We start from the raw sequence: 16176 nt of genomic DNA, 5'->3' as shown, positions 1-16176 counted from the left end.
CTCTTTACCACTGGGCACCGTGGATACCAAATTACAGTAGTCAAAACCACTACTGTAAAATAAAGGAAAACCATTCAATTTGGTGTTGGTAAAGTCAAAGATCACTTTATTGGCTGGTTAATATTCAAACCTTAAATTTACATCTCTTTAATAGAATCTAATAATATGAATCTTATTCTGGTGTGACAATCTAACTCAAAAGAAGTCTCTCTCATTCACAAACACACAGACACACACACACACAGACCACCACCACCACCACCAGCCCACATCAGTGCTGCTTAAGATAACTGTGCTTCACTCAAGAGGGTCTTGATTGTGCCAGTGAAGTGACTGGTACAGCTCTTCCAAAGCTCTGTTCTAGCAGATCTGAGACATCGCAATATCTCCACCTACATCTCAACTCCATTTCCATTAATAGCTTTAAAATGTCTACTGATGACAATCAAAGTTCTCTTATCCGATATCAAATAAAAAATGGACATAAGAATTAGGGGGAGAGAAAAGATGAGGTATATTTTTAAAAATACTCAATGTTTATCCAAAACCTATAAGGTACTCATTGTGTTACCTAAAATTTCAAACCTTAATCTTATGTTAAAAAGTTCGCAACTTGGTTATAACAAGAACTAAGAGATGAAACACCTGAAGGCCAGGTCAATTAAGCTTGAAACTCTTATAGTGTCTACTTTGTGAAAGGAGATGTGAGTGGTTAGAAAACTTGATATCAAGGGGAATTAAACCTCATTCAAGTTTTAAAATTCCCTAATGTATGACTGAAATATACTCACCTGGTCTAAAGACTTGACAATTTGTTTAAAAAAACAACAGCTTATCTGATTGTAGGCTAAACCACTGACTGTCTGGATTACACAGGTGCTGCCTTTTATTAGTATGGCTATTTATGTCAACAACTATTTATTTAATCTTGAAGTCAAGGAAGAACAATTTTCTAGCAACACTGATTACTCATCATCTTGAAATACGTGTTTATTTTCCTTCTATTTACAGGATTATGTCAAGACTAACATTTAAAACTTGGCACCAATAAAAAATATTTGCCTACAGTATCACCCATTGGTGGAACTCATTAAGCCATATTTGACAACCTTTTCATTTCCATGCTAAGAGGAAAATATAGTTAAGATTTATATTACCATGAGATATAATTTTAAGATACTATTGCCACTTTATTTTCGCAAAAGGAAAAATAATAAATTTATAGTTCCACCAAGGGAAATAAATTTTATGAGCCCAGGCCAGTCTGACACCAACAGAAAAGATTAAAAAAAGTCTAAAAATAATGACTACATGTAAGAAAGCAACCATTTCTTCTTATTCTATGTTTAAAGATGTGAAGGTAATGAAAAAAAATTAATTCATGATCTTGACTACATCTCAAAGCACTGCTACTGACCTAGATAAACAGAATTATTCATGTAAGAAAATATGTTTAAGGACAAATCCACATGCACTGTGGTGTCTGTTCAAATATATTTGTGTAGAACAGAAAGAGGTGGAAGCTTTGTTTTTCTTACCACACCCTCCAAAGTCTCTATACATTTTCATTATATGCCTCAAGCAGCGTAAAGAATAAGATCAGTCACTGAGTCAAAAGAACACTTCCAGGCCTTCCCTGGTGGCGCAGTGGTTGAGTCCGCCTGCCGATGCAGGGGACACGAGTTCGTGTCCCGGTCCAGGAAGATCCCACATGCCGCGGAGCGGCTAGGCCAGTGAGCCGTGGCTGCTGAGCCTGCGCGTCCGGAGCCTGTGCTCCGCAACGAGAGAGGCCACAACAGTGAGAAGCCCGCGTATCGCAAAAAAAAAAAAAAAAAGATCACTTCTAGAAACACCCACTTGAAGTTCAGAGAGAAATCATTAACTAATTATTGACTTAAACATCCCAAAATCAGGAACTTGGGATGAAAATCAACCAGGGCAGATACTCTGGTTTCTCCTGATGTGTTAACAACACGCTGTTCGGTGGCACTGCCTTCTCCCAGCAGCAGACCCAGAGGCAGGATTCCCCATCATGAGGAGCATGACTGTATTTGGAATAATGTCTGGATAAAGATTCTTAAACACATAACAAGTCTAAAATAGACTTTCCAGGTGTTCAAGAGGTTGAAACATTTCCCCATCTGATACAATCTATTAAAATGCAGATGCAAAAAAGAAATGAAAGGAAAATATTTCCAGAACAGAGAACATGATTTCATGATATTTTTCCATTTAACCACAGTATTTTAATAAACTTCCACTCAAAGTGCACTTTGAAGCTTGTCAGATGGACTTTCTATCTATATGAGGGGGAAATTTTTAACAGAATAATCGTGGTTACCAAGAATGAATAGAACACTCAACAGATCATAGTTGATTTCATGATAACATTACTAATGGAGAAAATGTCATTGCTTATGTTCTACCTACTGTCAGAGCATTTGTAACACACTTCTAAAAAGCCCAAAGAGGACTTCCCTGGCAGTCCAGTGGTTAAGACTCCATGCTCCCAATGCAGGGGGCATGGGTTCGATCCCTGATCGGGGAACTACGATCCCACATGCTGCAACTAAGAGCCCACAGGCCTCTGAATCTGTATCTTTTCTATATGGAATTGTAGAATATTAACACTAGATTATAAAAATAATAATAAACAATCCATTGTCGGCAATTTTTTAAATTTGCAAATGCCCTGAAGACAGGACTTTTTGCTCCAATGCTTGGGACCACAACTGACAACCAATAAATGATCAATTAATGGTCATTTTGATGAGTAAAAAAGCCCCAGTTAAAAGTGAAGTGATGGGCTTCCCTGGTGGAGCAGTGGTTGAGAGTCCGCCTGCCGCTGCAGGGGACACGGGTTCGTGCCCCAGTCCGGGAAGATCCCACGGGCCGCAGAGCGGCTGGGCCCGTGAGCCTTGGCCGCTGAGCCTGCGCACCCGGAGCCTGTGCTCCGCAACGGGATGGGCCGCAACAGTGAGAGGCCCGTGTACAGCAAAAAAAAAAGTGAAGTGACAGTTCTTCCAAAGCTCTGTTCTAGCAGAGCTGGAACACTGCAACATCTCCACCTACATCTGAGCTCCCTGTCTAATAACAGTTTACTAATGTCTACTGACATTTTAAAATGGTTGAATTCCCCCTCTTTACTTCTTAAGGGATTGTAGTTTATAAGGTAAAAATACCAGGTATCAAATATTTAACCTCTTAAGTGCCAAGATTCGTCTTCAGTGCACAACTAAACCACAGGGAAACGTATTAGGTGTTCGACAGTTTCATTTCCGTGACTGACTGGCATCAGGAGAACTTGGAACCTTGCATAGTCTGGTTCTATGAGCCGCAGCTTCCAAATAACAAATATGTGTGGTTTTTTTCTTCATGCCATCAAATACCAAAAACAAAGTCCACCATAAATAATCTATTACAAATGCTACTTTTGAAAATAAACTATAGGGAAGAATTCAATTTAATATAAACACCAAGTGTTCTTTCAAGACTGTAAACTTCCATTGTTCTTCGAGATCATGGCATGGAGAGAATCAAATACACTCCTGAACACCCTTTCTTCTATCCAGTCAACAAATACTTACTAAGCAGCTACAGTTGCCCAATCCTGATTTAGAGGCTTTCACAGTAACACCACAGATATGCTCTAGGAGGGCAGAGAGCACAAGGCTAACAGAGGAGACAGGCAGTCAATACATAATTACCTAAATTATACTTTACTTGTAATTGTGAAAAGTACTATAGAGATTAAAAACATAACTTTATGGGGACTTCCCTGGCGGTCCATGGGCTAAGACTCCAGGCTCCCAATGCAGGGGGCCCGGGTTCGATCCCTGGTCAGGGAACTAGACCCGACATGCCGCAACTAAGAGGCCTAAGAGCCCACACGCCTCAACGAAGATCCCGCACACGGCAAAGAAGATCCCACACGCCGCAACTAAGACCGGCGCAGCCAAATAAATAAATAAATATTTTAAAAATAAATAAATTAATTAACTAAAACGTAACTTTATGTGAAATAAAACATTGCTGGCTCAATGTTATTAATATTTGGATTTTTTTCCATTCTCTTCATAGCAAAATAATAATAATGTTTAAAATAAAGGGGAGGCAGGGAAGAAATGGTAACAGAAGACGAAGGCTCCAGTTAGAAAATGAAAATCAAACTTCGCCCCATGGTGTCATAGGAGAGCTTTGAAATCAAATCTTTGAGGGGAAAGACTTGGCCATAAAGCAAAACCATATGGAATTTTCAATCCAGGAAATTGATATACTTAATGTTTATTGTTGTTGAATCCGACCTCGAAGAACTATTCCAGTTTCTCTTGAAATAGCTGTACAAAAGCAATGAACTGTGTCATAAAACTACTTTGATGTATTTTCTGACTGTCACAAACAGCTACAAGGTTGAAGTAATGTGTGTGTGTGTGTGTGTGTGTGTGTGTGTGTGTGTGTGTGTCTGGGGAGGCAGGTGTTGTTAAATAACAGTATTTGAATTACACTTACACTTGGGCCTTCCCATCCATGGGTTCCACAACCTTGGATTCAACCAACCATGGATCAAAAATATTTGAAAAAAATCCCAGAAAGCTCCAAAAAGCAAAACTTGAATTTGCTTATATAAGTAAAAGTATACGTAATCTAGCAGGGATTTAAAGTATATGGGAGGATGTGCATAGGTTGTATTAGGGACATTGAGCTTACTCAGACTTTGGTATCTACAGGGGTCCTGTAACAAACCACCCAAGGATACCAAGGGATAACTGTACTATAATTCATACATCCCATAAAATAATGCCAAATTACTGAGCACAGTAAGACCAGAAACTTGAATACAGCAGTGAAGTCCTGGGTACCAAAGACTGCCTGGCTCCAATTAAGCTGAAGGTTGAGACAACACATATTAAAATGAAGTGGAGAACTTCTATATCCTATGATATCGGAAAAGTTTTAAATGCAATCAAGTAAAATGTCATCCTTAACAACTTCCGGAGACAGTACATTAGCACGTTGAACAAGGTACAAGCTTTTCAAATCTTATCTTTTTAACATTTTATTGGAGAACGACAGTGCTTTCTCTGTTACTAAATTGTCCGTATTTCCATGTATGATTATTAACAGAGAAAAAAAAATGGATAAAGAGTAATCAGAACATTCTAATAGATTTAAAGTGTACACCAAAATGTTGCAATATTTACCAGGTGTAGACAAGTGTTATAATAATCACCTTTATAGAGATTACTGACAAAATAACAATGGTAATCAAATATATGTAACTATTTAAACTCGTAACAAAGGCTTCTATGATACTATTAGCAGTAAATGCGCAACACCCATAAAATGACTTAATATCACCCTGATAAGACTAAGTATATATAACCATTGTTATGTGAAAAACATTATTTTTAATATGTCACAACCCAACAGGATTTAATTACCACACCTACTTCAAACTATTAGCTGTTTAATTGAAACCTGAAAAAGTGACATTTATGTGGCCATTGAGAATCATTATGATTGATGAAATCTTTTGTGTTATTCCCATTATAGTCACTTGCATTTGTTATTTTTAACAAGGAAAAATGAAAGGGGAAATGTGTGTTTTAGTTTTGCAACAAAGCTTTTCAGATGATGACTAACTTCTTCCTTTGAACACAAAAAGCCTCTTTAACTAATGTACATATAAATATGTTCTCTACAATGTGCACTAAGCAAAGAAAGGGAAGAAAAACAAAGGCGGGGTGGGGGGGGGCTGTAGGACTTAAGCCAGAATTAAAAGCAACCTAGGCAAGATGAGTACATGAAAGCTGTCAGGATAGTTGTTATTCTTATTCTCAATTACTTACAGCTCATCTGCTCTCAAGGAAGAAAAATCATAGTTTCTTTTAACCATATCCACAACAGATCTCACTTGAAAGGAAACATAGCAAGTGATTTGGCATGGATGGGCGTATTACCAATTTTCCAGCATCACTACTGAATATTTATGTCGGTGACGAATGATGACACTGGTGAAATATTTTAACACGAAGCCTTGCCTTGTAAATCGTCTGAATGAGGCTGTGTCAAAACAACACCTACCATAAATCAGAGGTTTCAGGACCAGTATTTCTTGTTCTAACATGCTACCTGCTCAGCAGAATCACTTGTGTGAACAGGCATAGATTATTGTGTGCTAAGCAGAGCCATCTTACCTCCTAACTTATAGAGCTATAATTTAACAGGCCTATTATCATCAAGGTAATTTTGACAGTGCTGAAATATTATACTTGTTAAAAATATGCATTTAGCACTAACCTCAGTGGTCATTTGCACTGAATAAACAGACAGGTATCCCTGCAATTATTATTCTTCCCTACGGATGACTCTTTTTTTTCTAGCAAGGCAGTGGTCTGTTGACAACCGATTTTATAAATACTAGAGCAAGAGGGTTATTCTGATAGTACAAAAAGCTCACCACGTTGCTTTCAAATCACTTTTCACTTCTTCACAAGTTCATCAGCAACTTGTAGTGAAGGCTAAGGACTCCCTTTCCAGGTTAAAGAAAGGGCAATAGTTCAAACCTCCACTACCCTCCTCCTTGCTCCAACCCTCAATTCCTACATGATGCACATCCTAATTCAGGGTATTTTACATGCGTGAAATCTGCAGAGCCTCATTTCCCACTCAGTCAAGTTGGAAATATTAATCCTTAGGGCAATTCTAGAGTTCTGATTACAGAAGATAAAAGAATATGTCTTCTCTTAAACTGTAGTGCTACCAGAAGAATAAAAAGAACAAAAGAAATTAGTACTTTATCTCTTTTGATAAATGCGTTAGCTCTAACTTAACTTGATCTGTAAAGAAAAACTAAAGATATACATTTGTACCTTTCTTTTTACACTGAATGCATAAATAAGTGAACTAACACGTGTGCGCACACTGCAGAGAAATAAGTCGCGTGAAATGAACATACTGGCCACAATCCAATTAACTTCGCGTTTCCATAAGAGAAGAAACACAACACCTAGCGACGCCGGTGGCACAGTTTCTTAGAGCCAAATTAACAAACTGACAGAAAATAAACAATTATTTATCAGGAATCCATTACACTCCAAGCACTCAGCCAAGTGTTTTGTCACAAGGATTAGGCATGAAAAAGCAGGACAACTATCTTCTCATCTTTTCTCCAAAACAAAGGGTGAAATTCTAGACACTTGATAAGAATAAAATATTTCTGCTGACTCTGATGGCATGGATGAAAATGAAGAAACCGTGTGGTCATATTTCTTGCAAAACTCATGTTTGATTCAGGTCCTACAACTGACCATATTCTACCCTTCAGAAATTAAAATATATCCAGTCAAGACGTCAGCAGCGGGGTTTTCTGGGTGGTGCAGTGGTTAAGAATCCGGCTGCCAATGCAGGCGACGTGGGTTCGATCCCTGGTCCGGGAAGATCCCATCCCAGCTGCCGCGGAGCAGCTAAGCCCGTGCACCACAACTACTGAGCCTGCGCTCTAGAGCCCGCGTGCCACAACTACTGAAGCCGGCACACTTGGAGCCCATGTTCCGCAACAGGAGAAGCCACCGCAATGAGAAGCCTGCGCACCACGACTAAGAATAGCCCCTGCTAGCCGCAACTAAAGAAAGCCGGCACACAGAAACCAAAGGAGCCAAAAAAAAAAAGAAAAAGTCAGCAGCAGTCTATTCCAGTTACTAGGGTACAACATATAAACTAAGAAATCCCTGGCAGTCCAGTGGTTAAGACTCTGTGCTTCCACTTCTAGGAGGGCAGGTTCGATCCCTGGTAGGGGAACTAAGATCCTGCATGCCGCACTGTGCAGCCAAAAAAAAAAAAAAACAACAACAACAACCAAACTTGTTATTAAAAAAAAAAAAAAAGAGAGATCTAAATACCTTGTTTGAAATGCTAGATATTTCAGGACAAGAGTTTACTGTTTCACACATAATAAACAACAGTTTTTAAAATTCTGTATCAATACTACAAAATACAAAGAATCAAGGCATAAAAATGGAATTTCCAAGAAATCTTTAATATAAAAAAGATTTTGCAATAAGGTGCCCCTTACATTATATCCCTGAAATAATGTAGATCATACTGCCCTCTTGTGCCAGATGTAGAAAATAAAACAATTTCTGCCTGTTCAACAGAAACACAATTTGGATTCAAAATAGTAATGATCTCTAAATTTCTAACTGATTTACTGTTGACCTGAGATTTGCATTACCTGTGTATGAAGATCTGATACAACTGAAATGCAGCTTCAGTGATAAAAGATAAAGATTGGCTAGGAAGAGGTGGACGCAGCAAACAGCACAGGGACACAGCCCACATCTGCAAAGGCACTATACTATTCAAATCCAGCTGCAATCAAATCGTGTAAGAAATGTCGGGGCCCCTGGAAATGTGTGGCACTTTAATAAACACACACAATACCATTACTAAAATACATCAAAGGAAGAAAGCATAGCAGAGAGATCGGTGAGATAATGGGAAGGTAAGAAGAAAAGAGAAAAAAGAAACATTGCTTTTGCCATTCTAAGGAACAGATTATGAAAGACCAGTAGGTAATGAGGTATCAAATTATATAAACAAAGTAAGTAAACTTCATGCACCCAATACAAGGATTCAAAATGGAGAGTAACATAGCCACCGGAGCTTAGAGGGATGGAACCCTCTTTAAAATCAGCTTCCTGGAATGTTAAACTGCAGGCAGAGAAACTATGCTACACAGAAGAACCGCACACTTGCCAGGTTGACTCTGCCCTCCTTCTTAAAATACAAGTAAGTGAATTTGGGACTTTGGTAGGACAACCCGGGTTTCAGGAACTTCCCCTGGAGACCTGGTTCTTAGCATAAGTGCAGAGTACCTGAGTGTCTAACAAAGTTCATGAGGATCTGAGATGAAGCATGAGAAGGGAGACAGGACATCTGGAGCATTCCCCAATGGATGAATGTATAAAAGGCATAGTGACAATCCAGTTCAGGGTCATTGAGAATCCACTGGCACAAGTGGGCACTGGAGACAAGTATAAAGAAGGGAACTCTGGCGAGCTGCTTGCAAATCCCAGCCAGACTGGGGATGGGGCAGATCCCATGGGCCTCTGCCTGGAGTTTCCAGCTTCCATCAGTCACCATGCCAACTCTACACACCAGCCAAAGTCCTTTCTCTCCCTCCCTTTTCTAACTCCGGGAGGCTGTCAGTATCCTGAACTCACAGGAAACTTACTCACCCCTGGGGTCTCCCGGAGAGTGTGCTCTGACAATGGAAGGATATGCTTCCTGATCTCTCCATGCTACTTGGAGAACATACTCTGGAACTCAGGGGCCACAACTTTATGCTGGGAACTTGGATGCATTAAATGCAGATATTTAATGCAACTTAAGAGTCAAGCATGTCCATCTCTCTACTGTAGAGGGGAATTTTTAAAAATATTATATAATTATTAGGTTACACACAATCAATAATGTCAACTAAGAGGCATAATTCTTACCCATGTAAGAATTTTTACTTTTTCCAACTGTAAAAAGTACAAAATTTTTATCCAAAGAGAAAATTAAATTCGATCACTTAAAATTTTTAATTAAAAAAAGTTTTCATCTACCACTAAAAGAGTAAATAAATAATTCTTGGCCCCTACACCTTTTGGGCAAACTAGGCCTATGTTTGTAGTACTTATTTGGGCTTCTATTTTCCTGAAGGAATGAAGTCCTGCTAATACATACAGGAGGGGGAGGCAAGATAAACACGAGCATGCCAGCTGCTCTAAGATTAGAGACCTCAGATTTAAACGTGGTCAAAAATCCTTGAATAACAAATAAACCAGCGTCTGAAGAAGCCTACAGGTCTTGCACATGAAGAGCCTGGTTAACTGTGGTCACCAGCACTCAGAGGCTGTGATAACAGACATCCAGTCCCACTTAATGCTCCCAACTTTATGGCTGTAGTTTTCACATTAACTGACAAATTGAAGCAACTTCACAGCCATAATAGCACATAATCCTCCAATCACTTTTGCATTATGATGACATAAAAAGACAAGATCTGTGTGGGCCTCTGCTGTTTACCGTCCTGTGCTCTGCACAGTGCCCGGACTAAACAACGTGTGCTGAATAAATCTGCACAACACATCTGCCATCCTGAACAGTCTTCCTGAATCCTAACGACAGTCTTGTGAAACAGGAGGGGTAGCAGTTATTCCCATTTCACAAGAGACGAAGTTCCCAGATACCATGTATTCATAGTCACTAAGGTTCATTAGGCACTGACCGAATGCTAAGCGCTGTGAATGTATTAACCTAATTAATTCTAACAGTATCAATATGTTAATGAGTGCGTGAATAGCACCCCCATTTTACAGATAAAACTGAGACACAGAGAAATTAAATAACCAACACATAAATACTAATATCACGTTAATGGACGATTAGTATTAGTAACTAGCACCAGAACTGAACCCAGGCAGCTGGCTCCAGACTCCATACGTTTACAGCAAGGCAGACAACATCCTGCCTTGAGATTCGCCTGCTCAGCAGTATGTATCTGCTTTGGCCTTGGTCACATGGCTAGTTGATGGCCAGGCCAAGGCTACTCCTGTCCTCCCTCCAGCCCACATCCCTGCCTTGAAAGGTACTGTCAATCATTGCCTGCAAAAACAAAGCCACCCTGGGCCTCTCCACAAGTCGGACCAAGTGGACAGAGAGGGCATGTATGCTGATAAACAAATTCTTCATAGGAGCCCAGGTCAGGAGCAAGACAGGTCGAAGGCCTGAGGGTGAAGGAAGCGACCACTGATAAACCTCCAGGGACACTCATATCCAAAAACTTAGTCCTGAGGATCCACCTGCTATGTACCACAAAGCCCCTTACATGTCACCAAAAGTCCAATGTAAATTACACAGTTAATTTTATTTAAAAGGATGTTTACATTTCACTAATCTTGGGTTTTAATTAATTTTTCATTACCATTCTAGGTAAACCTCATAGTCACGGCACATGCCAGAGCTCTGTGATTCCACAAGCGGATGGGAAATGAAAGAAAGAAACACACAGCCTGTCGTGTAGAGATTCATTATAAGAAGGTTCTAGCAGACAACCTACCTTAACAGAATATAACACAGCCAATATTTTAGCAACTAGCCAAAAATATTTAAATATATTTGCATCAAATGTAGGGTGTTTCAACTGCCACACAACAAATTGGGTCCTAAATCATTCTGCAAAGTGAGCATACACTTATCTTTCCACACACACACATAAATTGGAATAAAAGCGTATATGCCTCTATATTCAGATATCCTCTCGTAGGCGAAAAATAGCAGCAAAGCTTTTTGTAGAAAATGGATCAACATGCACAGTGAATTTCTTCCAAGCATCTCAAATATCAAACGTAATCAGGCATTAAGTACGATAACAAGACATATTTACTGAGAAACTTGGTGTCAGACTTACCTGTTGGGTTTCTATCAAAGAACAATACTGGAGCTCTCAAAATGGACTCGAACATTTGGTTGTGCAAAGTTTGTGAAGAACTAACAAGGACGTAGAAAACCAACAGAGATCTGGCGATGCCAAAAAGGACGGCAGATACAGTTAACCCTGAAATAGAGAAACCACTCAGCAGAAGATCTCTGCCTTTTCATCAAGGATGCTAAACCATGCCACACAGCTTATAAAGATATTATGTAAATACTTTATTCCATTAAGCATCTGGATTCTAAAAGAGTTTAATGCATTCACAAGGTACATTTACAAAGAAGAATATAAAAATCATGGTATTCCTCTCATTAAATAGAAACCTCATGGGGAAAAACATCAAATGTAAAATAAAATTTCATTCAAGGATTTCCTAATTCAATTATACATTCTACTAAAAACTCAGAAGAAAGATAATTTTAAAAAGTAGCTGATGGTCCCTGCTTCGCATCTGAAATCTTACTAATTACGACATGTCTCAGTCTAATATTGTGATATGCTTTGGTAACAGCATGTGAATTAACAGGTAACAGGAGAAATGATTTACTACCATTTCCTTGTAGACAAAGCCCAAGTAGCTTTAAAGAATGTGACAATACCACATTAATTTTCAAGCAGAAAATCTAATTCTAACTAACTGAATTGTAAGAAAAATACAAATTATAAATAATCATCATTTAAATTCCGGTTTGTTAGTGATATGAGTACTTACTATGCACATAAAAATTAAAATACCCTCCCCTAACATCTTTTGAATTCACAATGCTAAATAGAATAACTTCTGTAATAAATATTCCATCAAGAACTTTTTTCCCTTTAGAAAACAGAACACTTATTTAAACCCTGAAAACCGCTCAAATTCCTGGATTCCGTCAATAGGCACTTTCCTTAGCCCACCATCCTATACGAATGTATAACAAAATCCCTTCCTTCTTCCTTTAAGCCCCCATAGTCCACCAATTCAGAAGGTAAACAGCTAAAGGACTTAGATTTCTTAGTAAGAGATCAACGAAATACACACAAAATTTCAGTGAGTATGTCCTTACAAAGATAACTCACTCTATCTTTGCAGAAGGCTTGTGTGAGTATTTCCTGTGGGAATATTTAAAATTTTAGATGAGGATTTCCTTTTAAAAGTATGTAATGCTACATATATTCTAGGCACTCTTGTGAAAACAGACAGTCATGTTAATATTAGCCTGGCAAGCCAGAAGCTAAATTAATCGCACAGTTGCGGACACGATAACATTGTGATCTCAAAGTAAGAATCCTAATTCCCAGACACTGGATTTCTCCCTGCTTAGCTTCTCTCTTAAGTAATTAGTGAAGCCCAAGAGATGAGCAATGTGGCGAAGGGGAGTTTTGCATACCTACAAGGGAATAATGCTTTTATTTGGGGGCCCTTGCTGCCAGAGGATTTCATCCAAGGTCCATAAAAGCCAAGGTTTATTCAGAAAGAATTGGAACAATCCGAACCATAGGGTGGGGATCCGTTTCTAATCCTCTTGCCCATCCATATAATGATATAAGATTTAGCTAAAGCAACCTATTAGAATAGACAATAGCCACACATTTCCAGTGGCTGGTTTTCTGAATGTGCAATCCTGGTTTAACTTCCAAAATCCAGTACAGAGCAAATTAAGAGTTTTCATTCAACCTCTCTCTTCTAGTAGATTTTAAAAATAATTATTCTAATTAATTCACAGAATAAATGTGACTCAGACTCTTAATCTGTTAAGACATTATTTACTGAATTACTCCTGGAAGCCCTAGTTGCTCACACAGGCTCATAGTAAGCACCTCAGACTCTCGTATAATAGACCAGATGATTCAATTTTACCTGAGTAAATTCCTAAGTACCGGTATAAATCGAGTTTTTCAGTTACATTTCCTTGTCCATTAACAGTGATATTCAGGGCACTCTGTTCATTCGCCCTATGGAACAGGGAAGAAAAAACATTATGCAATAGATGGAATTAGGTAAATACAAAAAAAAATTAACCTTGATTTAGGAGTCATGTTTTATGCTGGAAAATGTTTCCCAGCTCACAAGGCCCTGTGTCTGTCTACCTTATAAAAATTCAATTTGAATCATGACTTACAGTTCTCAAAATTGTCTGTAAGGAACCTGCTAAGGGTCAGACATCAGGAGAGACCATGGGAGGGTCACACCCACCAGCAGGAACTTTAACTTTTCTTCAGGGAAACTACGCGCGGATCAGAAGAGGAGGCTGAACAAGCCCCATCCCCCCGCCATGACTGTGTGGGAAACTGAGGATTCGTGTTGATTTTTTAGCACTTTGGGTCAGACCAGGAATCACTCACCAGTATGAAAGCCACCAATCCTGAAGGACATAGGCAACCTGGAGCAGGAAACAACAATCACTCAAACACTGACATTACTGACCGTCTCAAAACCCCACTCACTAGAATGGGTGATGGAAAGCCTCCAGAGAACGGAGACGGTCCTTCCAGCTCAGGTCAGGGGTAAGCCCCGCATCCCAGATAACCACAGGTCAGGGAAGGGCATAATACATTTTAAAATCTTTAAAAGACTTCATATTTTTCCTAGAATCTCTCTGTCACGGACACACAACACCCAGTAAGCCTCACTTATTTTGCTCTGCACATATTAACGCTTTTCAGTGCAAATCCTAGTGGACTGCAAAATACAGTTAATAATTGTATAAATGTCAGGATTTTTCAAAGCAAAAAAGCTTGACAGGTACTGTGATGGTCAGTTTTCTGTGTCAGCTTGGCTAGCCCAGTCTCCAGTGACTCAACGAAACTCTCATCTAGATATTGCTGTTAAGGTATTTTGTAGATGTGGTTCACATCTATCGTCAGAACTTAAGTAAAGAACATTGCCCTGGACAGTGTGATGGGCCTTCTGCAGTCAGACGAAGGCCTTAAGAGCAATACCTGAGGCTTCCTGGAGAAGGAAGAAATTCTGCCTCAAAACTGCAGGGTCAGCTCCTGCCTGGGTGGGGTTCCAGCCCACATTCCTGCCTTTCTGATTTCAGATTCACCCAGCTAGATCCCACAATCTCACGTAGTCAGTTTTCTGAAATAAATCCCTTAATACACATATTAAAAATAATAATACTGTAAAATAAATAATGCAGTATAAAGAGTATTATAAGTATCAACCTTAGGGCACAAATTAAAATAAATGTCCTTACTTACCTGAGCTGCGATGTTTACTGGAATAAGGAAAATGATGATAAGCCAGTGAGCACCGGCTGTGAAGTAATTTTTGTAGGCCTTAAAACCAACTTTTCCTTCCAAACGGCTCTCCTCAGATAGTGTAACCTGTATATTCTCAGTCTGGAAAGGAAAGGCAGCGAGAGACAAAAATATAAATAATGAACCCTAAAATTTTAAAAGTTCAACAATGACCTCCACTGCAAAGCTGTGGGGAAAGAGACACAACTTATATGCTGATAGGAGCGTGCAAGATGGTCCACCTCCTACAGAGAAAGGTGTGGAAATATCTAGCCAAACCATGTATGCATTTACCCAACCATGGTACTTCTAGGAATCTATTAGAGATAAGGAATACCATTTGCACAATGTTCTTGGGTACCTTTGCTTAAATTAGAACACCATGATTGATAGCCCACTTACAACATAACTGATTAAAGTATAAATGCAGAAGCTTTTTCCAAAATAATTATACAAAATGTTATGTAGCTAAAGTATCCCTTTAGTTTATTTGTGTCACTCAATTATAGAAACATAAAACAAAGTGTGGGTTCAAAATATTAGTTAAATAGAATAAACTGAGTTCACACTGTGAGCTGGAGACATGTGAGTTTGGATAGCAGGGGAACAGCATATGATCCAAATCTATTTGGTTCCTGAATTTCAGAGAGGGATTCCTGAGTTTGGAATGTGAGTGACTAATCTGAATACTTACCAGAATCATCCAGGCTCCCGGGTTTGGATAGTGAGGGATTGGATATAGAGGAATACCTGTGCATGTTTCTAACGGAGATCTAGTGCATTTCTGCATTTCTGTCTGGAGGACTTAGAATACATCATAGAGTCACATGGGCTATGGATGCCCTGGGCTCTATGCTGGCCACTGGAAATGCAAGGTGGAAAAGGTGTGGTTCTCGGTCTTGAAAGATAAGGAAGAAAGACAAGAACTAACTCCAAAGTGTCTACTATGTGTCAGGTCCTTTGGACATGCTACCTTTGGCCTATCACAGGCCATCTGACAACGGGGAAAAATACCACCAGTCACCTGCACTGCCAGAACCTTCCAACACGTAGGAAAAGTAGCTGATTGAATGTAAGTCATAGCAGGCCGGGTATGAGGGGTTCTCCAAATTAAGCCTCTGGATGAATAAGGCAAGCCCGGGTCTACCAGAGCAAGTCGATTTAACTATGGTAACATGAAGAATTCTAATGTCAGTATCACATGCAACCCGGAATTCACAGCAGCACACCCACTCCTGGAGTCCATAAGACTCTCGACCCTACACCCAAAGAAGAACCCTAAGGTCAATCTCACATGAAACCCGGAATTCACAGCAGCACACCCACTCCTGGAGTCCATAAGATTCTCGACCCTACACCCAAAGAAGAACCCTCATCAGGCTTGCTCCCTGCATGCTCTTTTAATTCTACCAATTCCACGGAGTAAGGCCAGGCAACTTAGGATCTACTTTGGGACAAACGAAGATGTC

General features: G+C 39.4%; 1 protein-coding gene across 2 annotated transcripts in view; it reads right to left on the bottom strand.

Moving 5' to 3' along the window:
* The window catches only part of LOC103074585 (multidrug resistance-associated protein 4), a 216787-nt gene that overhangs the window by 94074 nt on the left and 106537 nt on the right, over positions 1-16176 (bottom strand). The window contains exons 16-19 of one of the 2 annotated variants that reach the window (XM_007471944.1): positions 14669-14809; positions 13808-13845; positions 13323-13417; positions 11459-11605 (exon numbers count right to left, since the gene is read on the bottom strand). In XM_007471944.1, the coding sequence (XP_007472006.1) occupies positions 11459-11605; positions 13323-13417; positions 13808-13845; positions 14669-14809 (421 nt within the window). The remainder of the gene's footprint in view (positions 1-11458; positions 11606-13322; positions 13418-13807; positions 13846-14668; positions 14810-16176) is intronic. The other variant, XM_007471945.1, reaches the window with a different exon arrangement.

The sequence above is a fragment of the Lipotes vexillifer genome, unplaced genomic scaffold (assembly GCF_000442215.2).
Source record: "Lipotes vexillifer unplaced genomic scaffold, Lipotes_vexillifer_v1.1 scaffold1345, whole genome shotgun sequence".
NCBI lineage: Eukaryota > Metazoa > Chordata > Mammalia > Artiodactyla > Lipotidae > Lipotes > Lipotes vexillifer.
The sequence above is the reverse complement of the archived record's forward strand: the minus strand, read 5'-3'. Positions and strand labels throughout refer to the sequence as shown.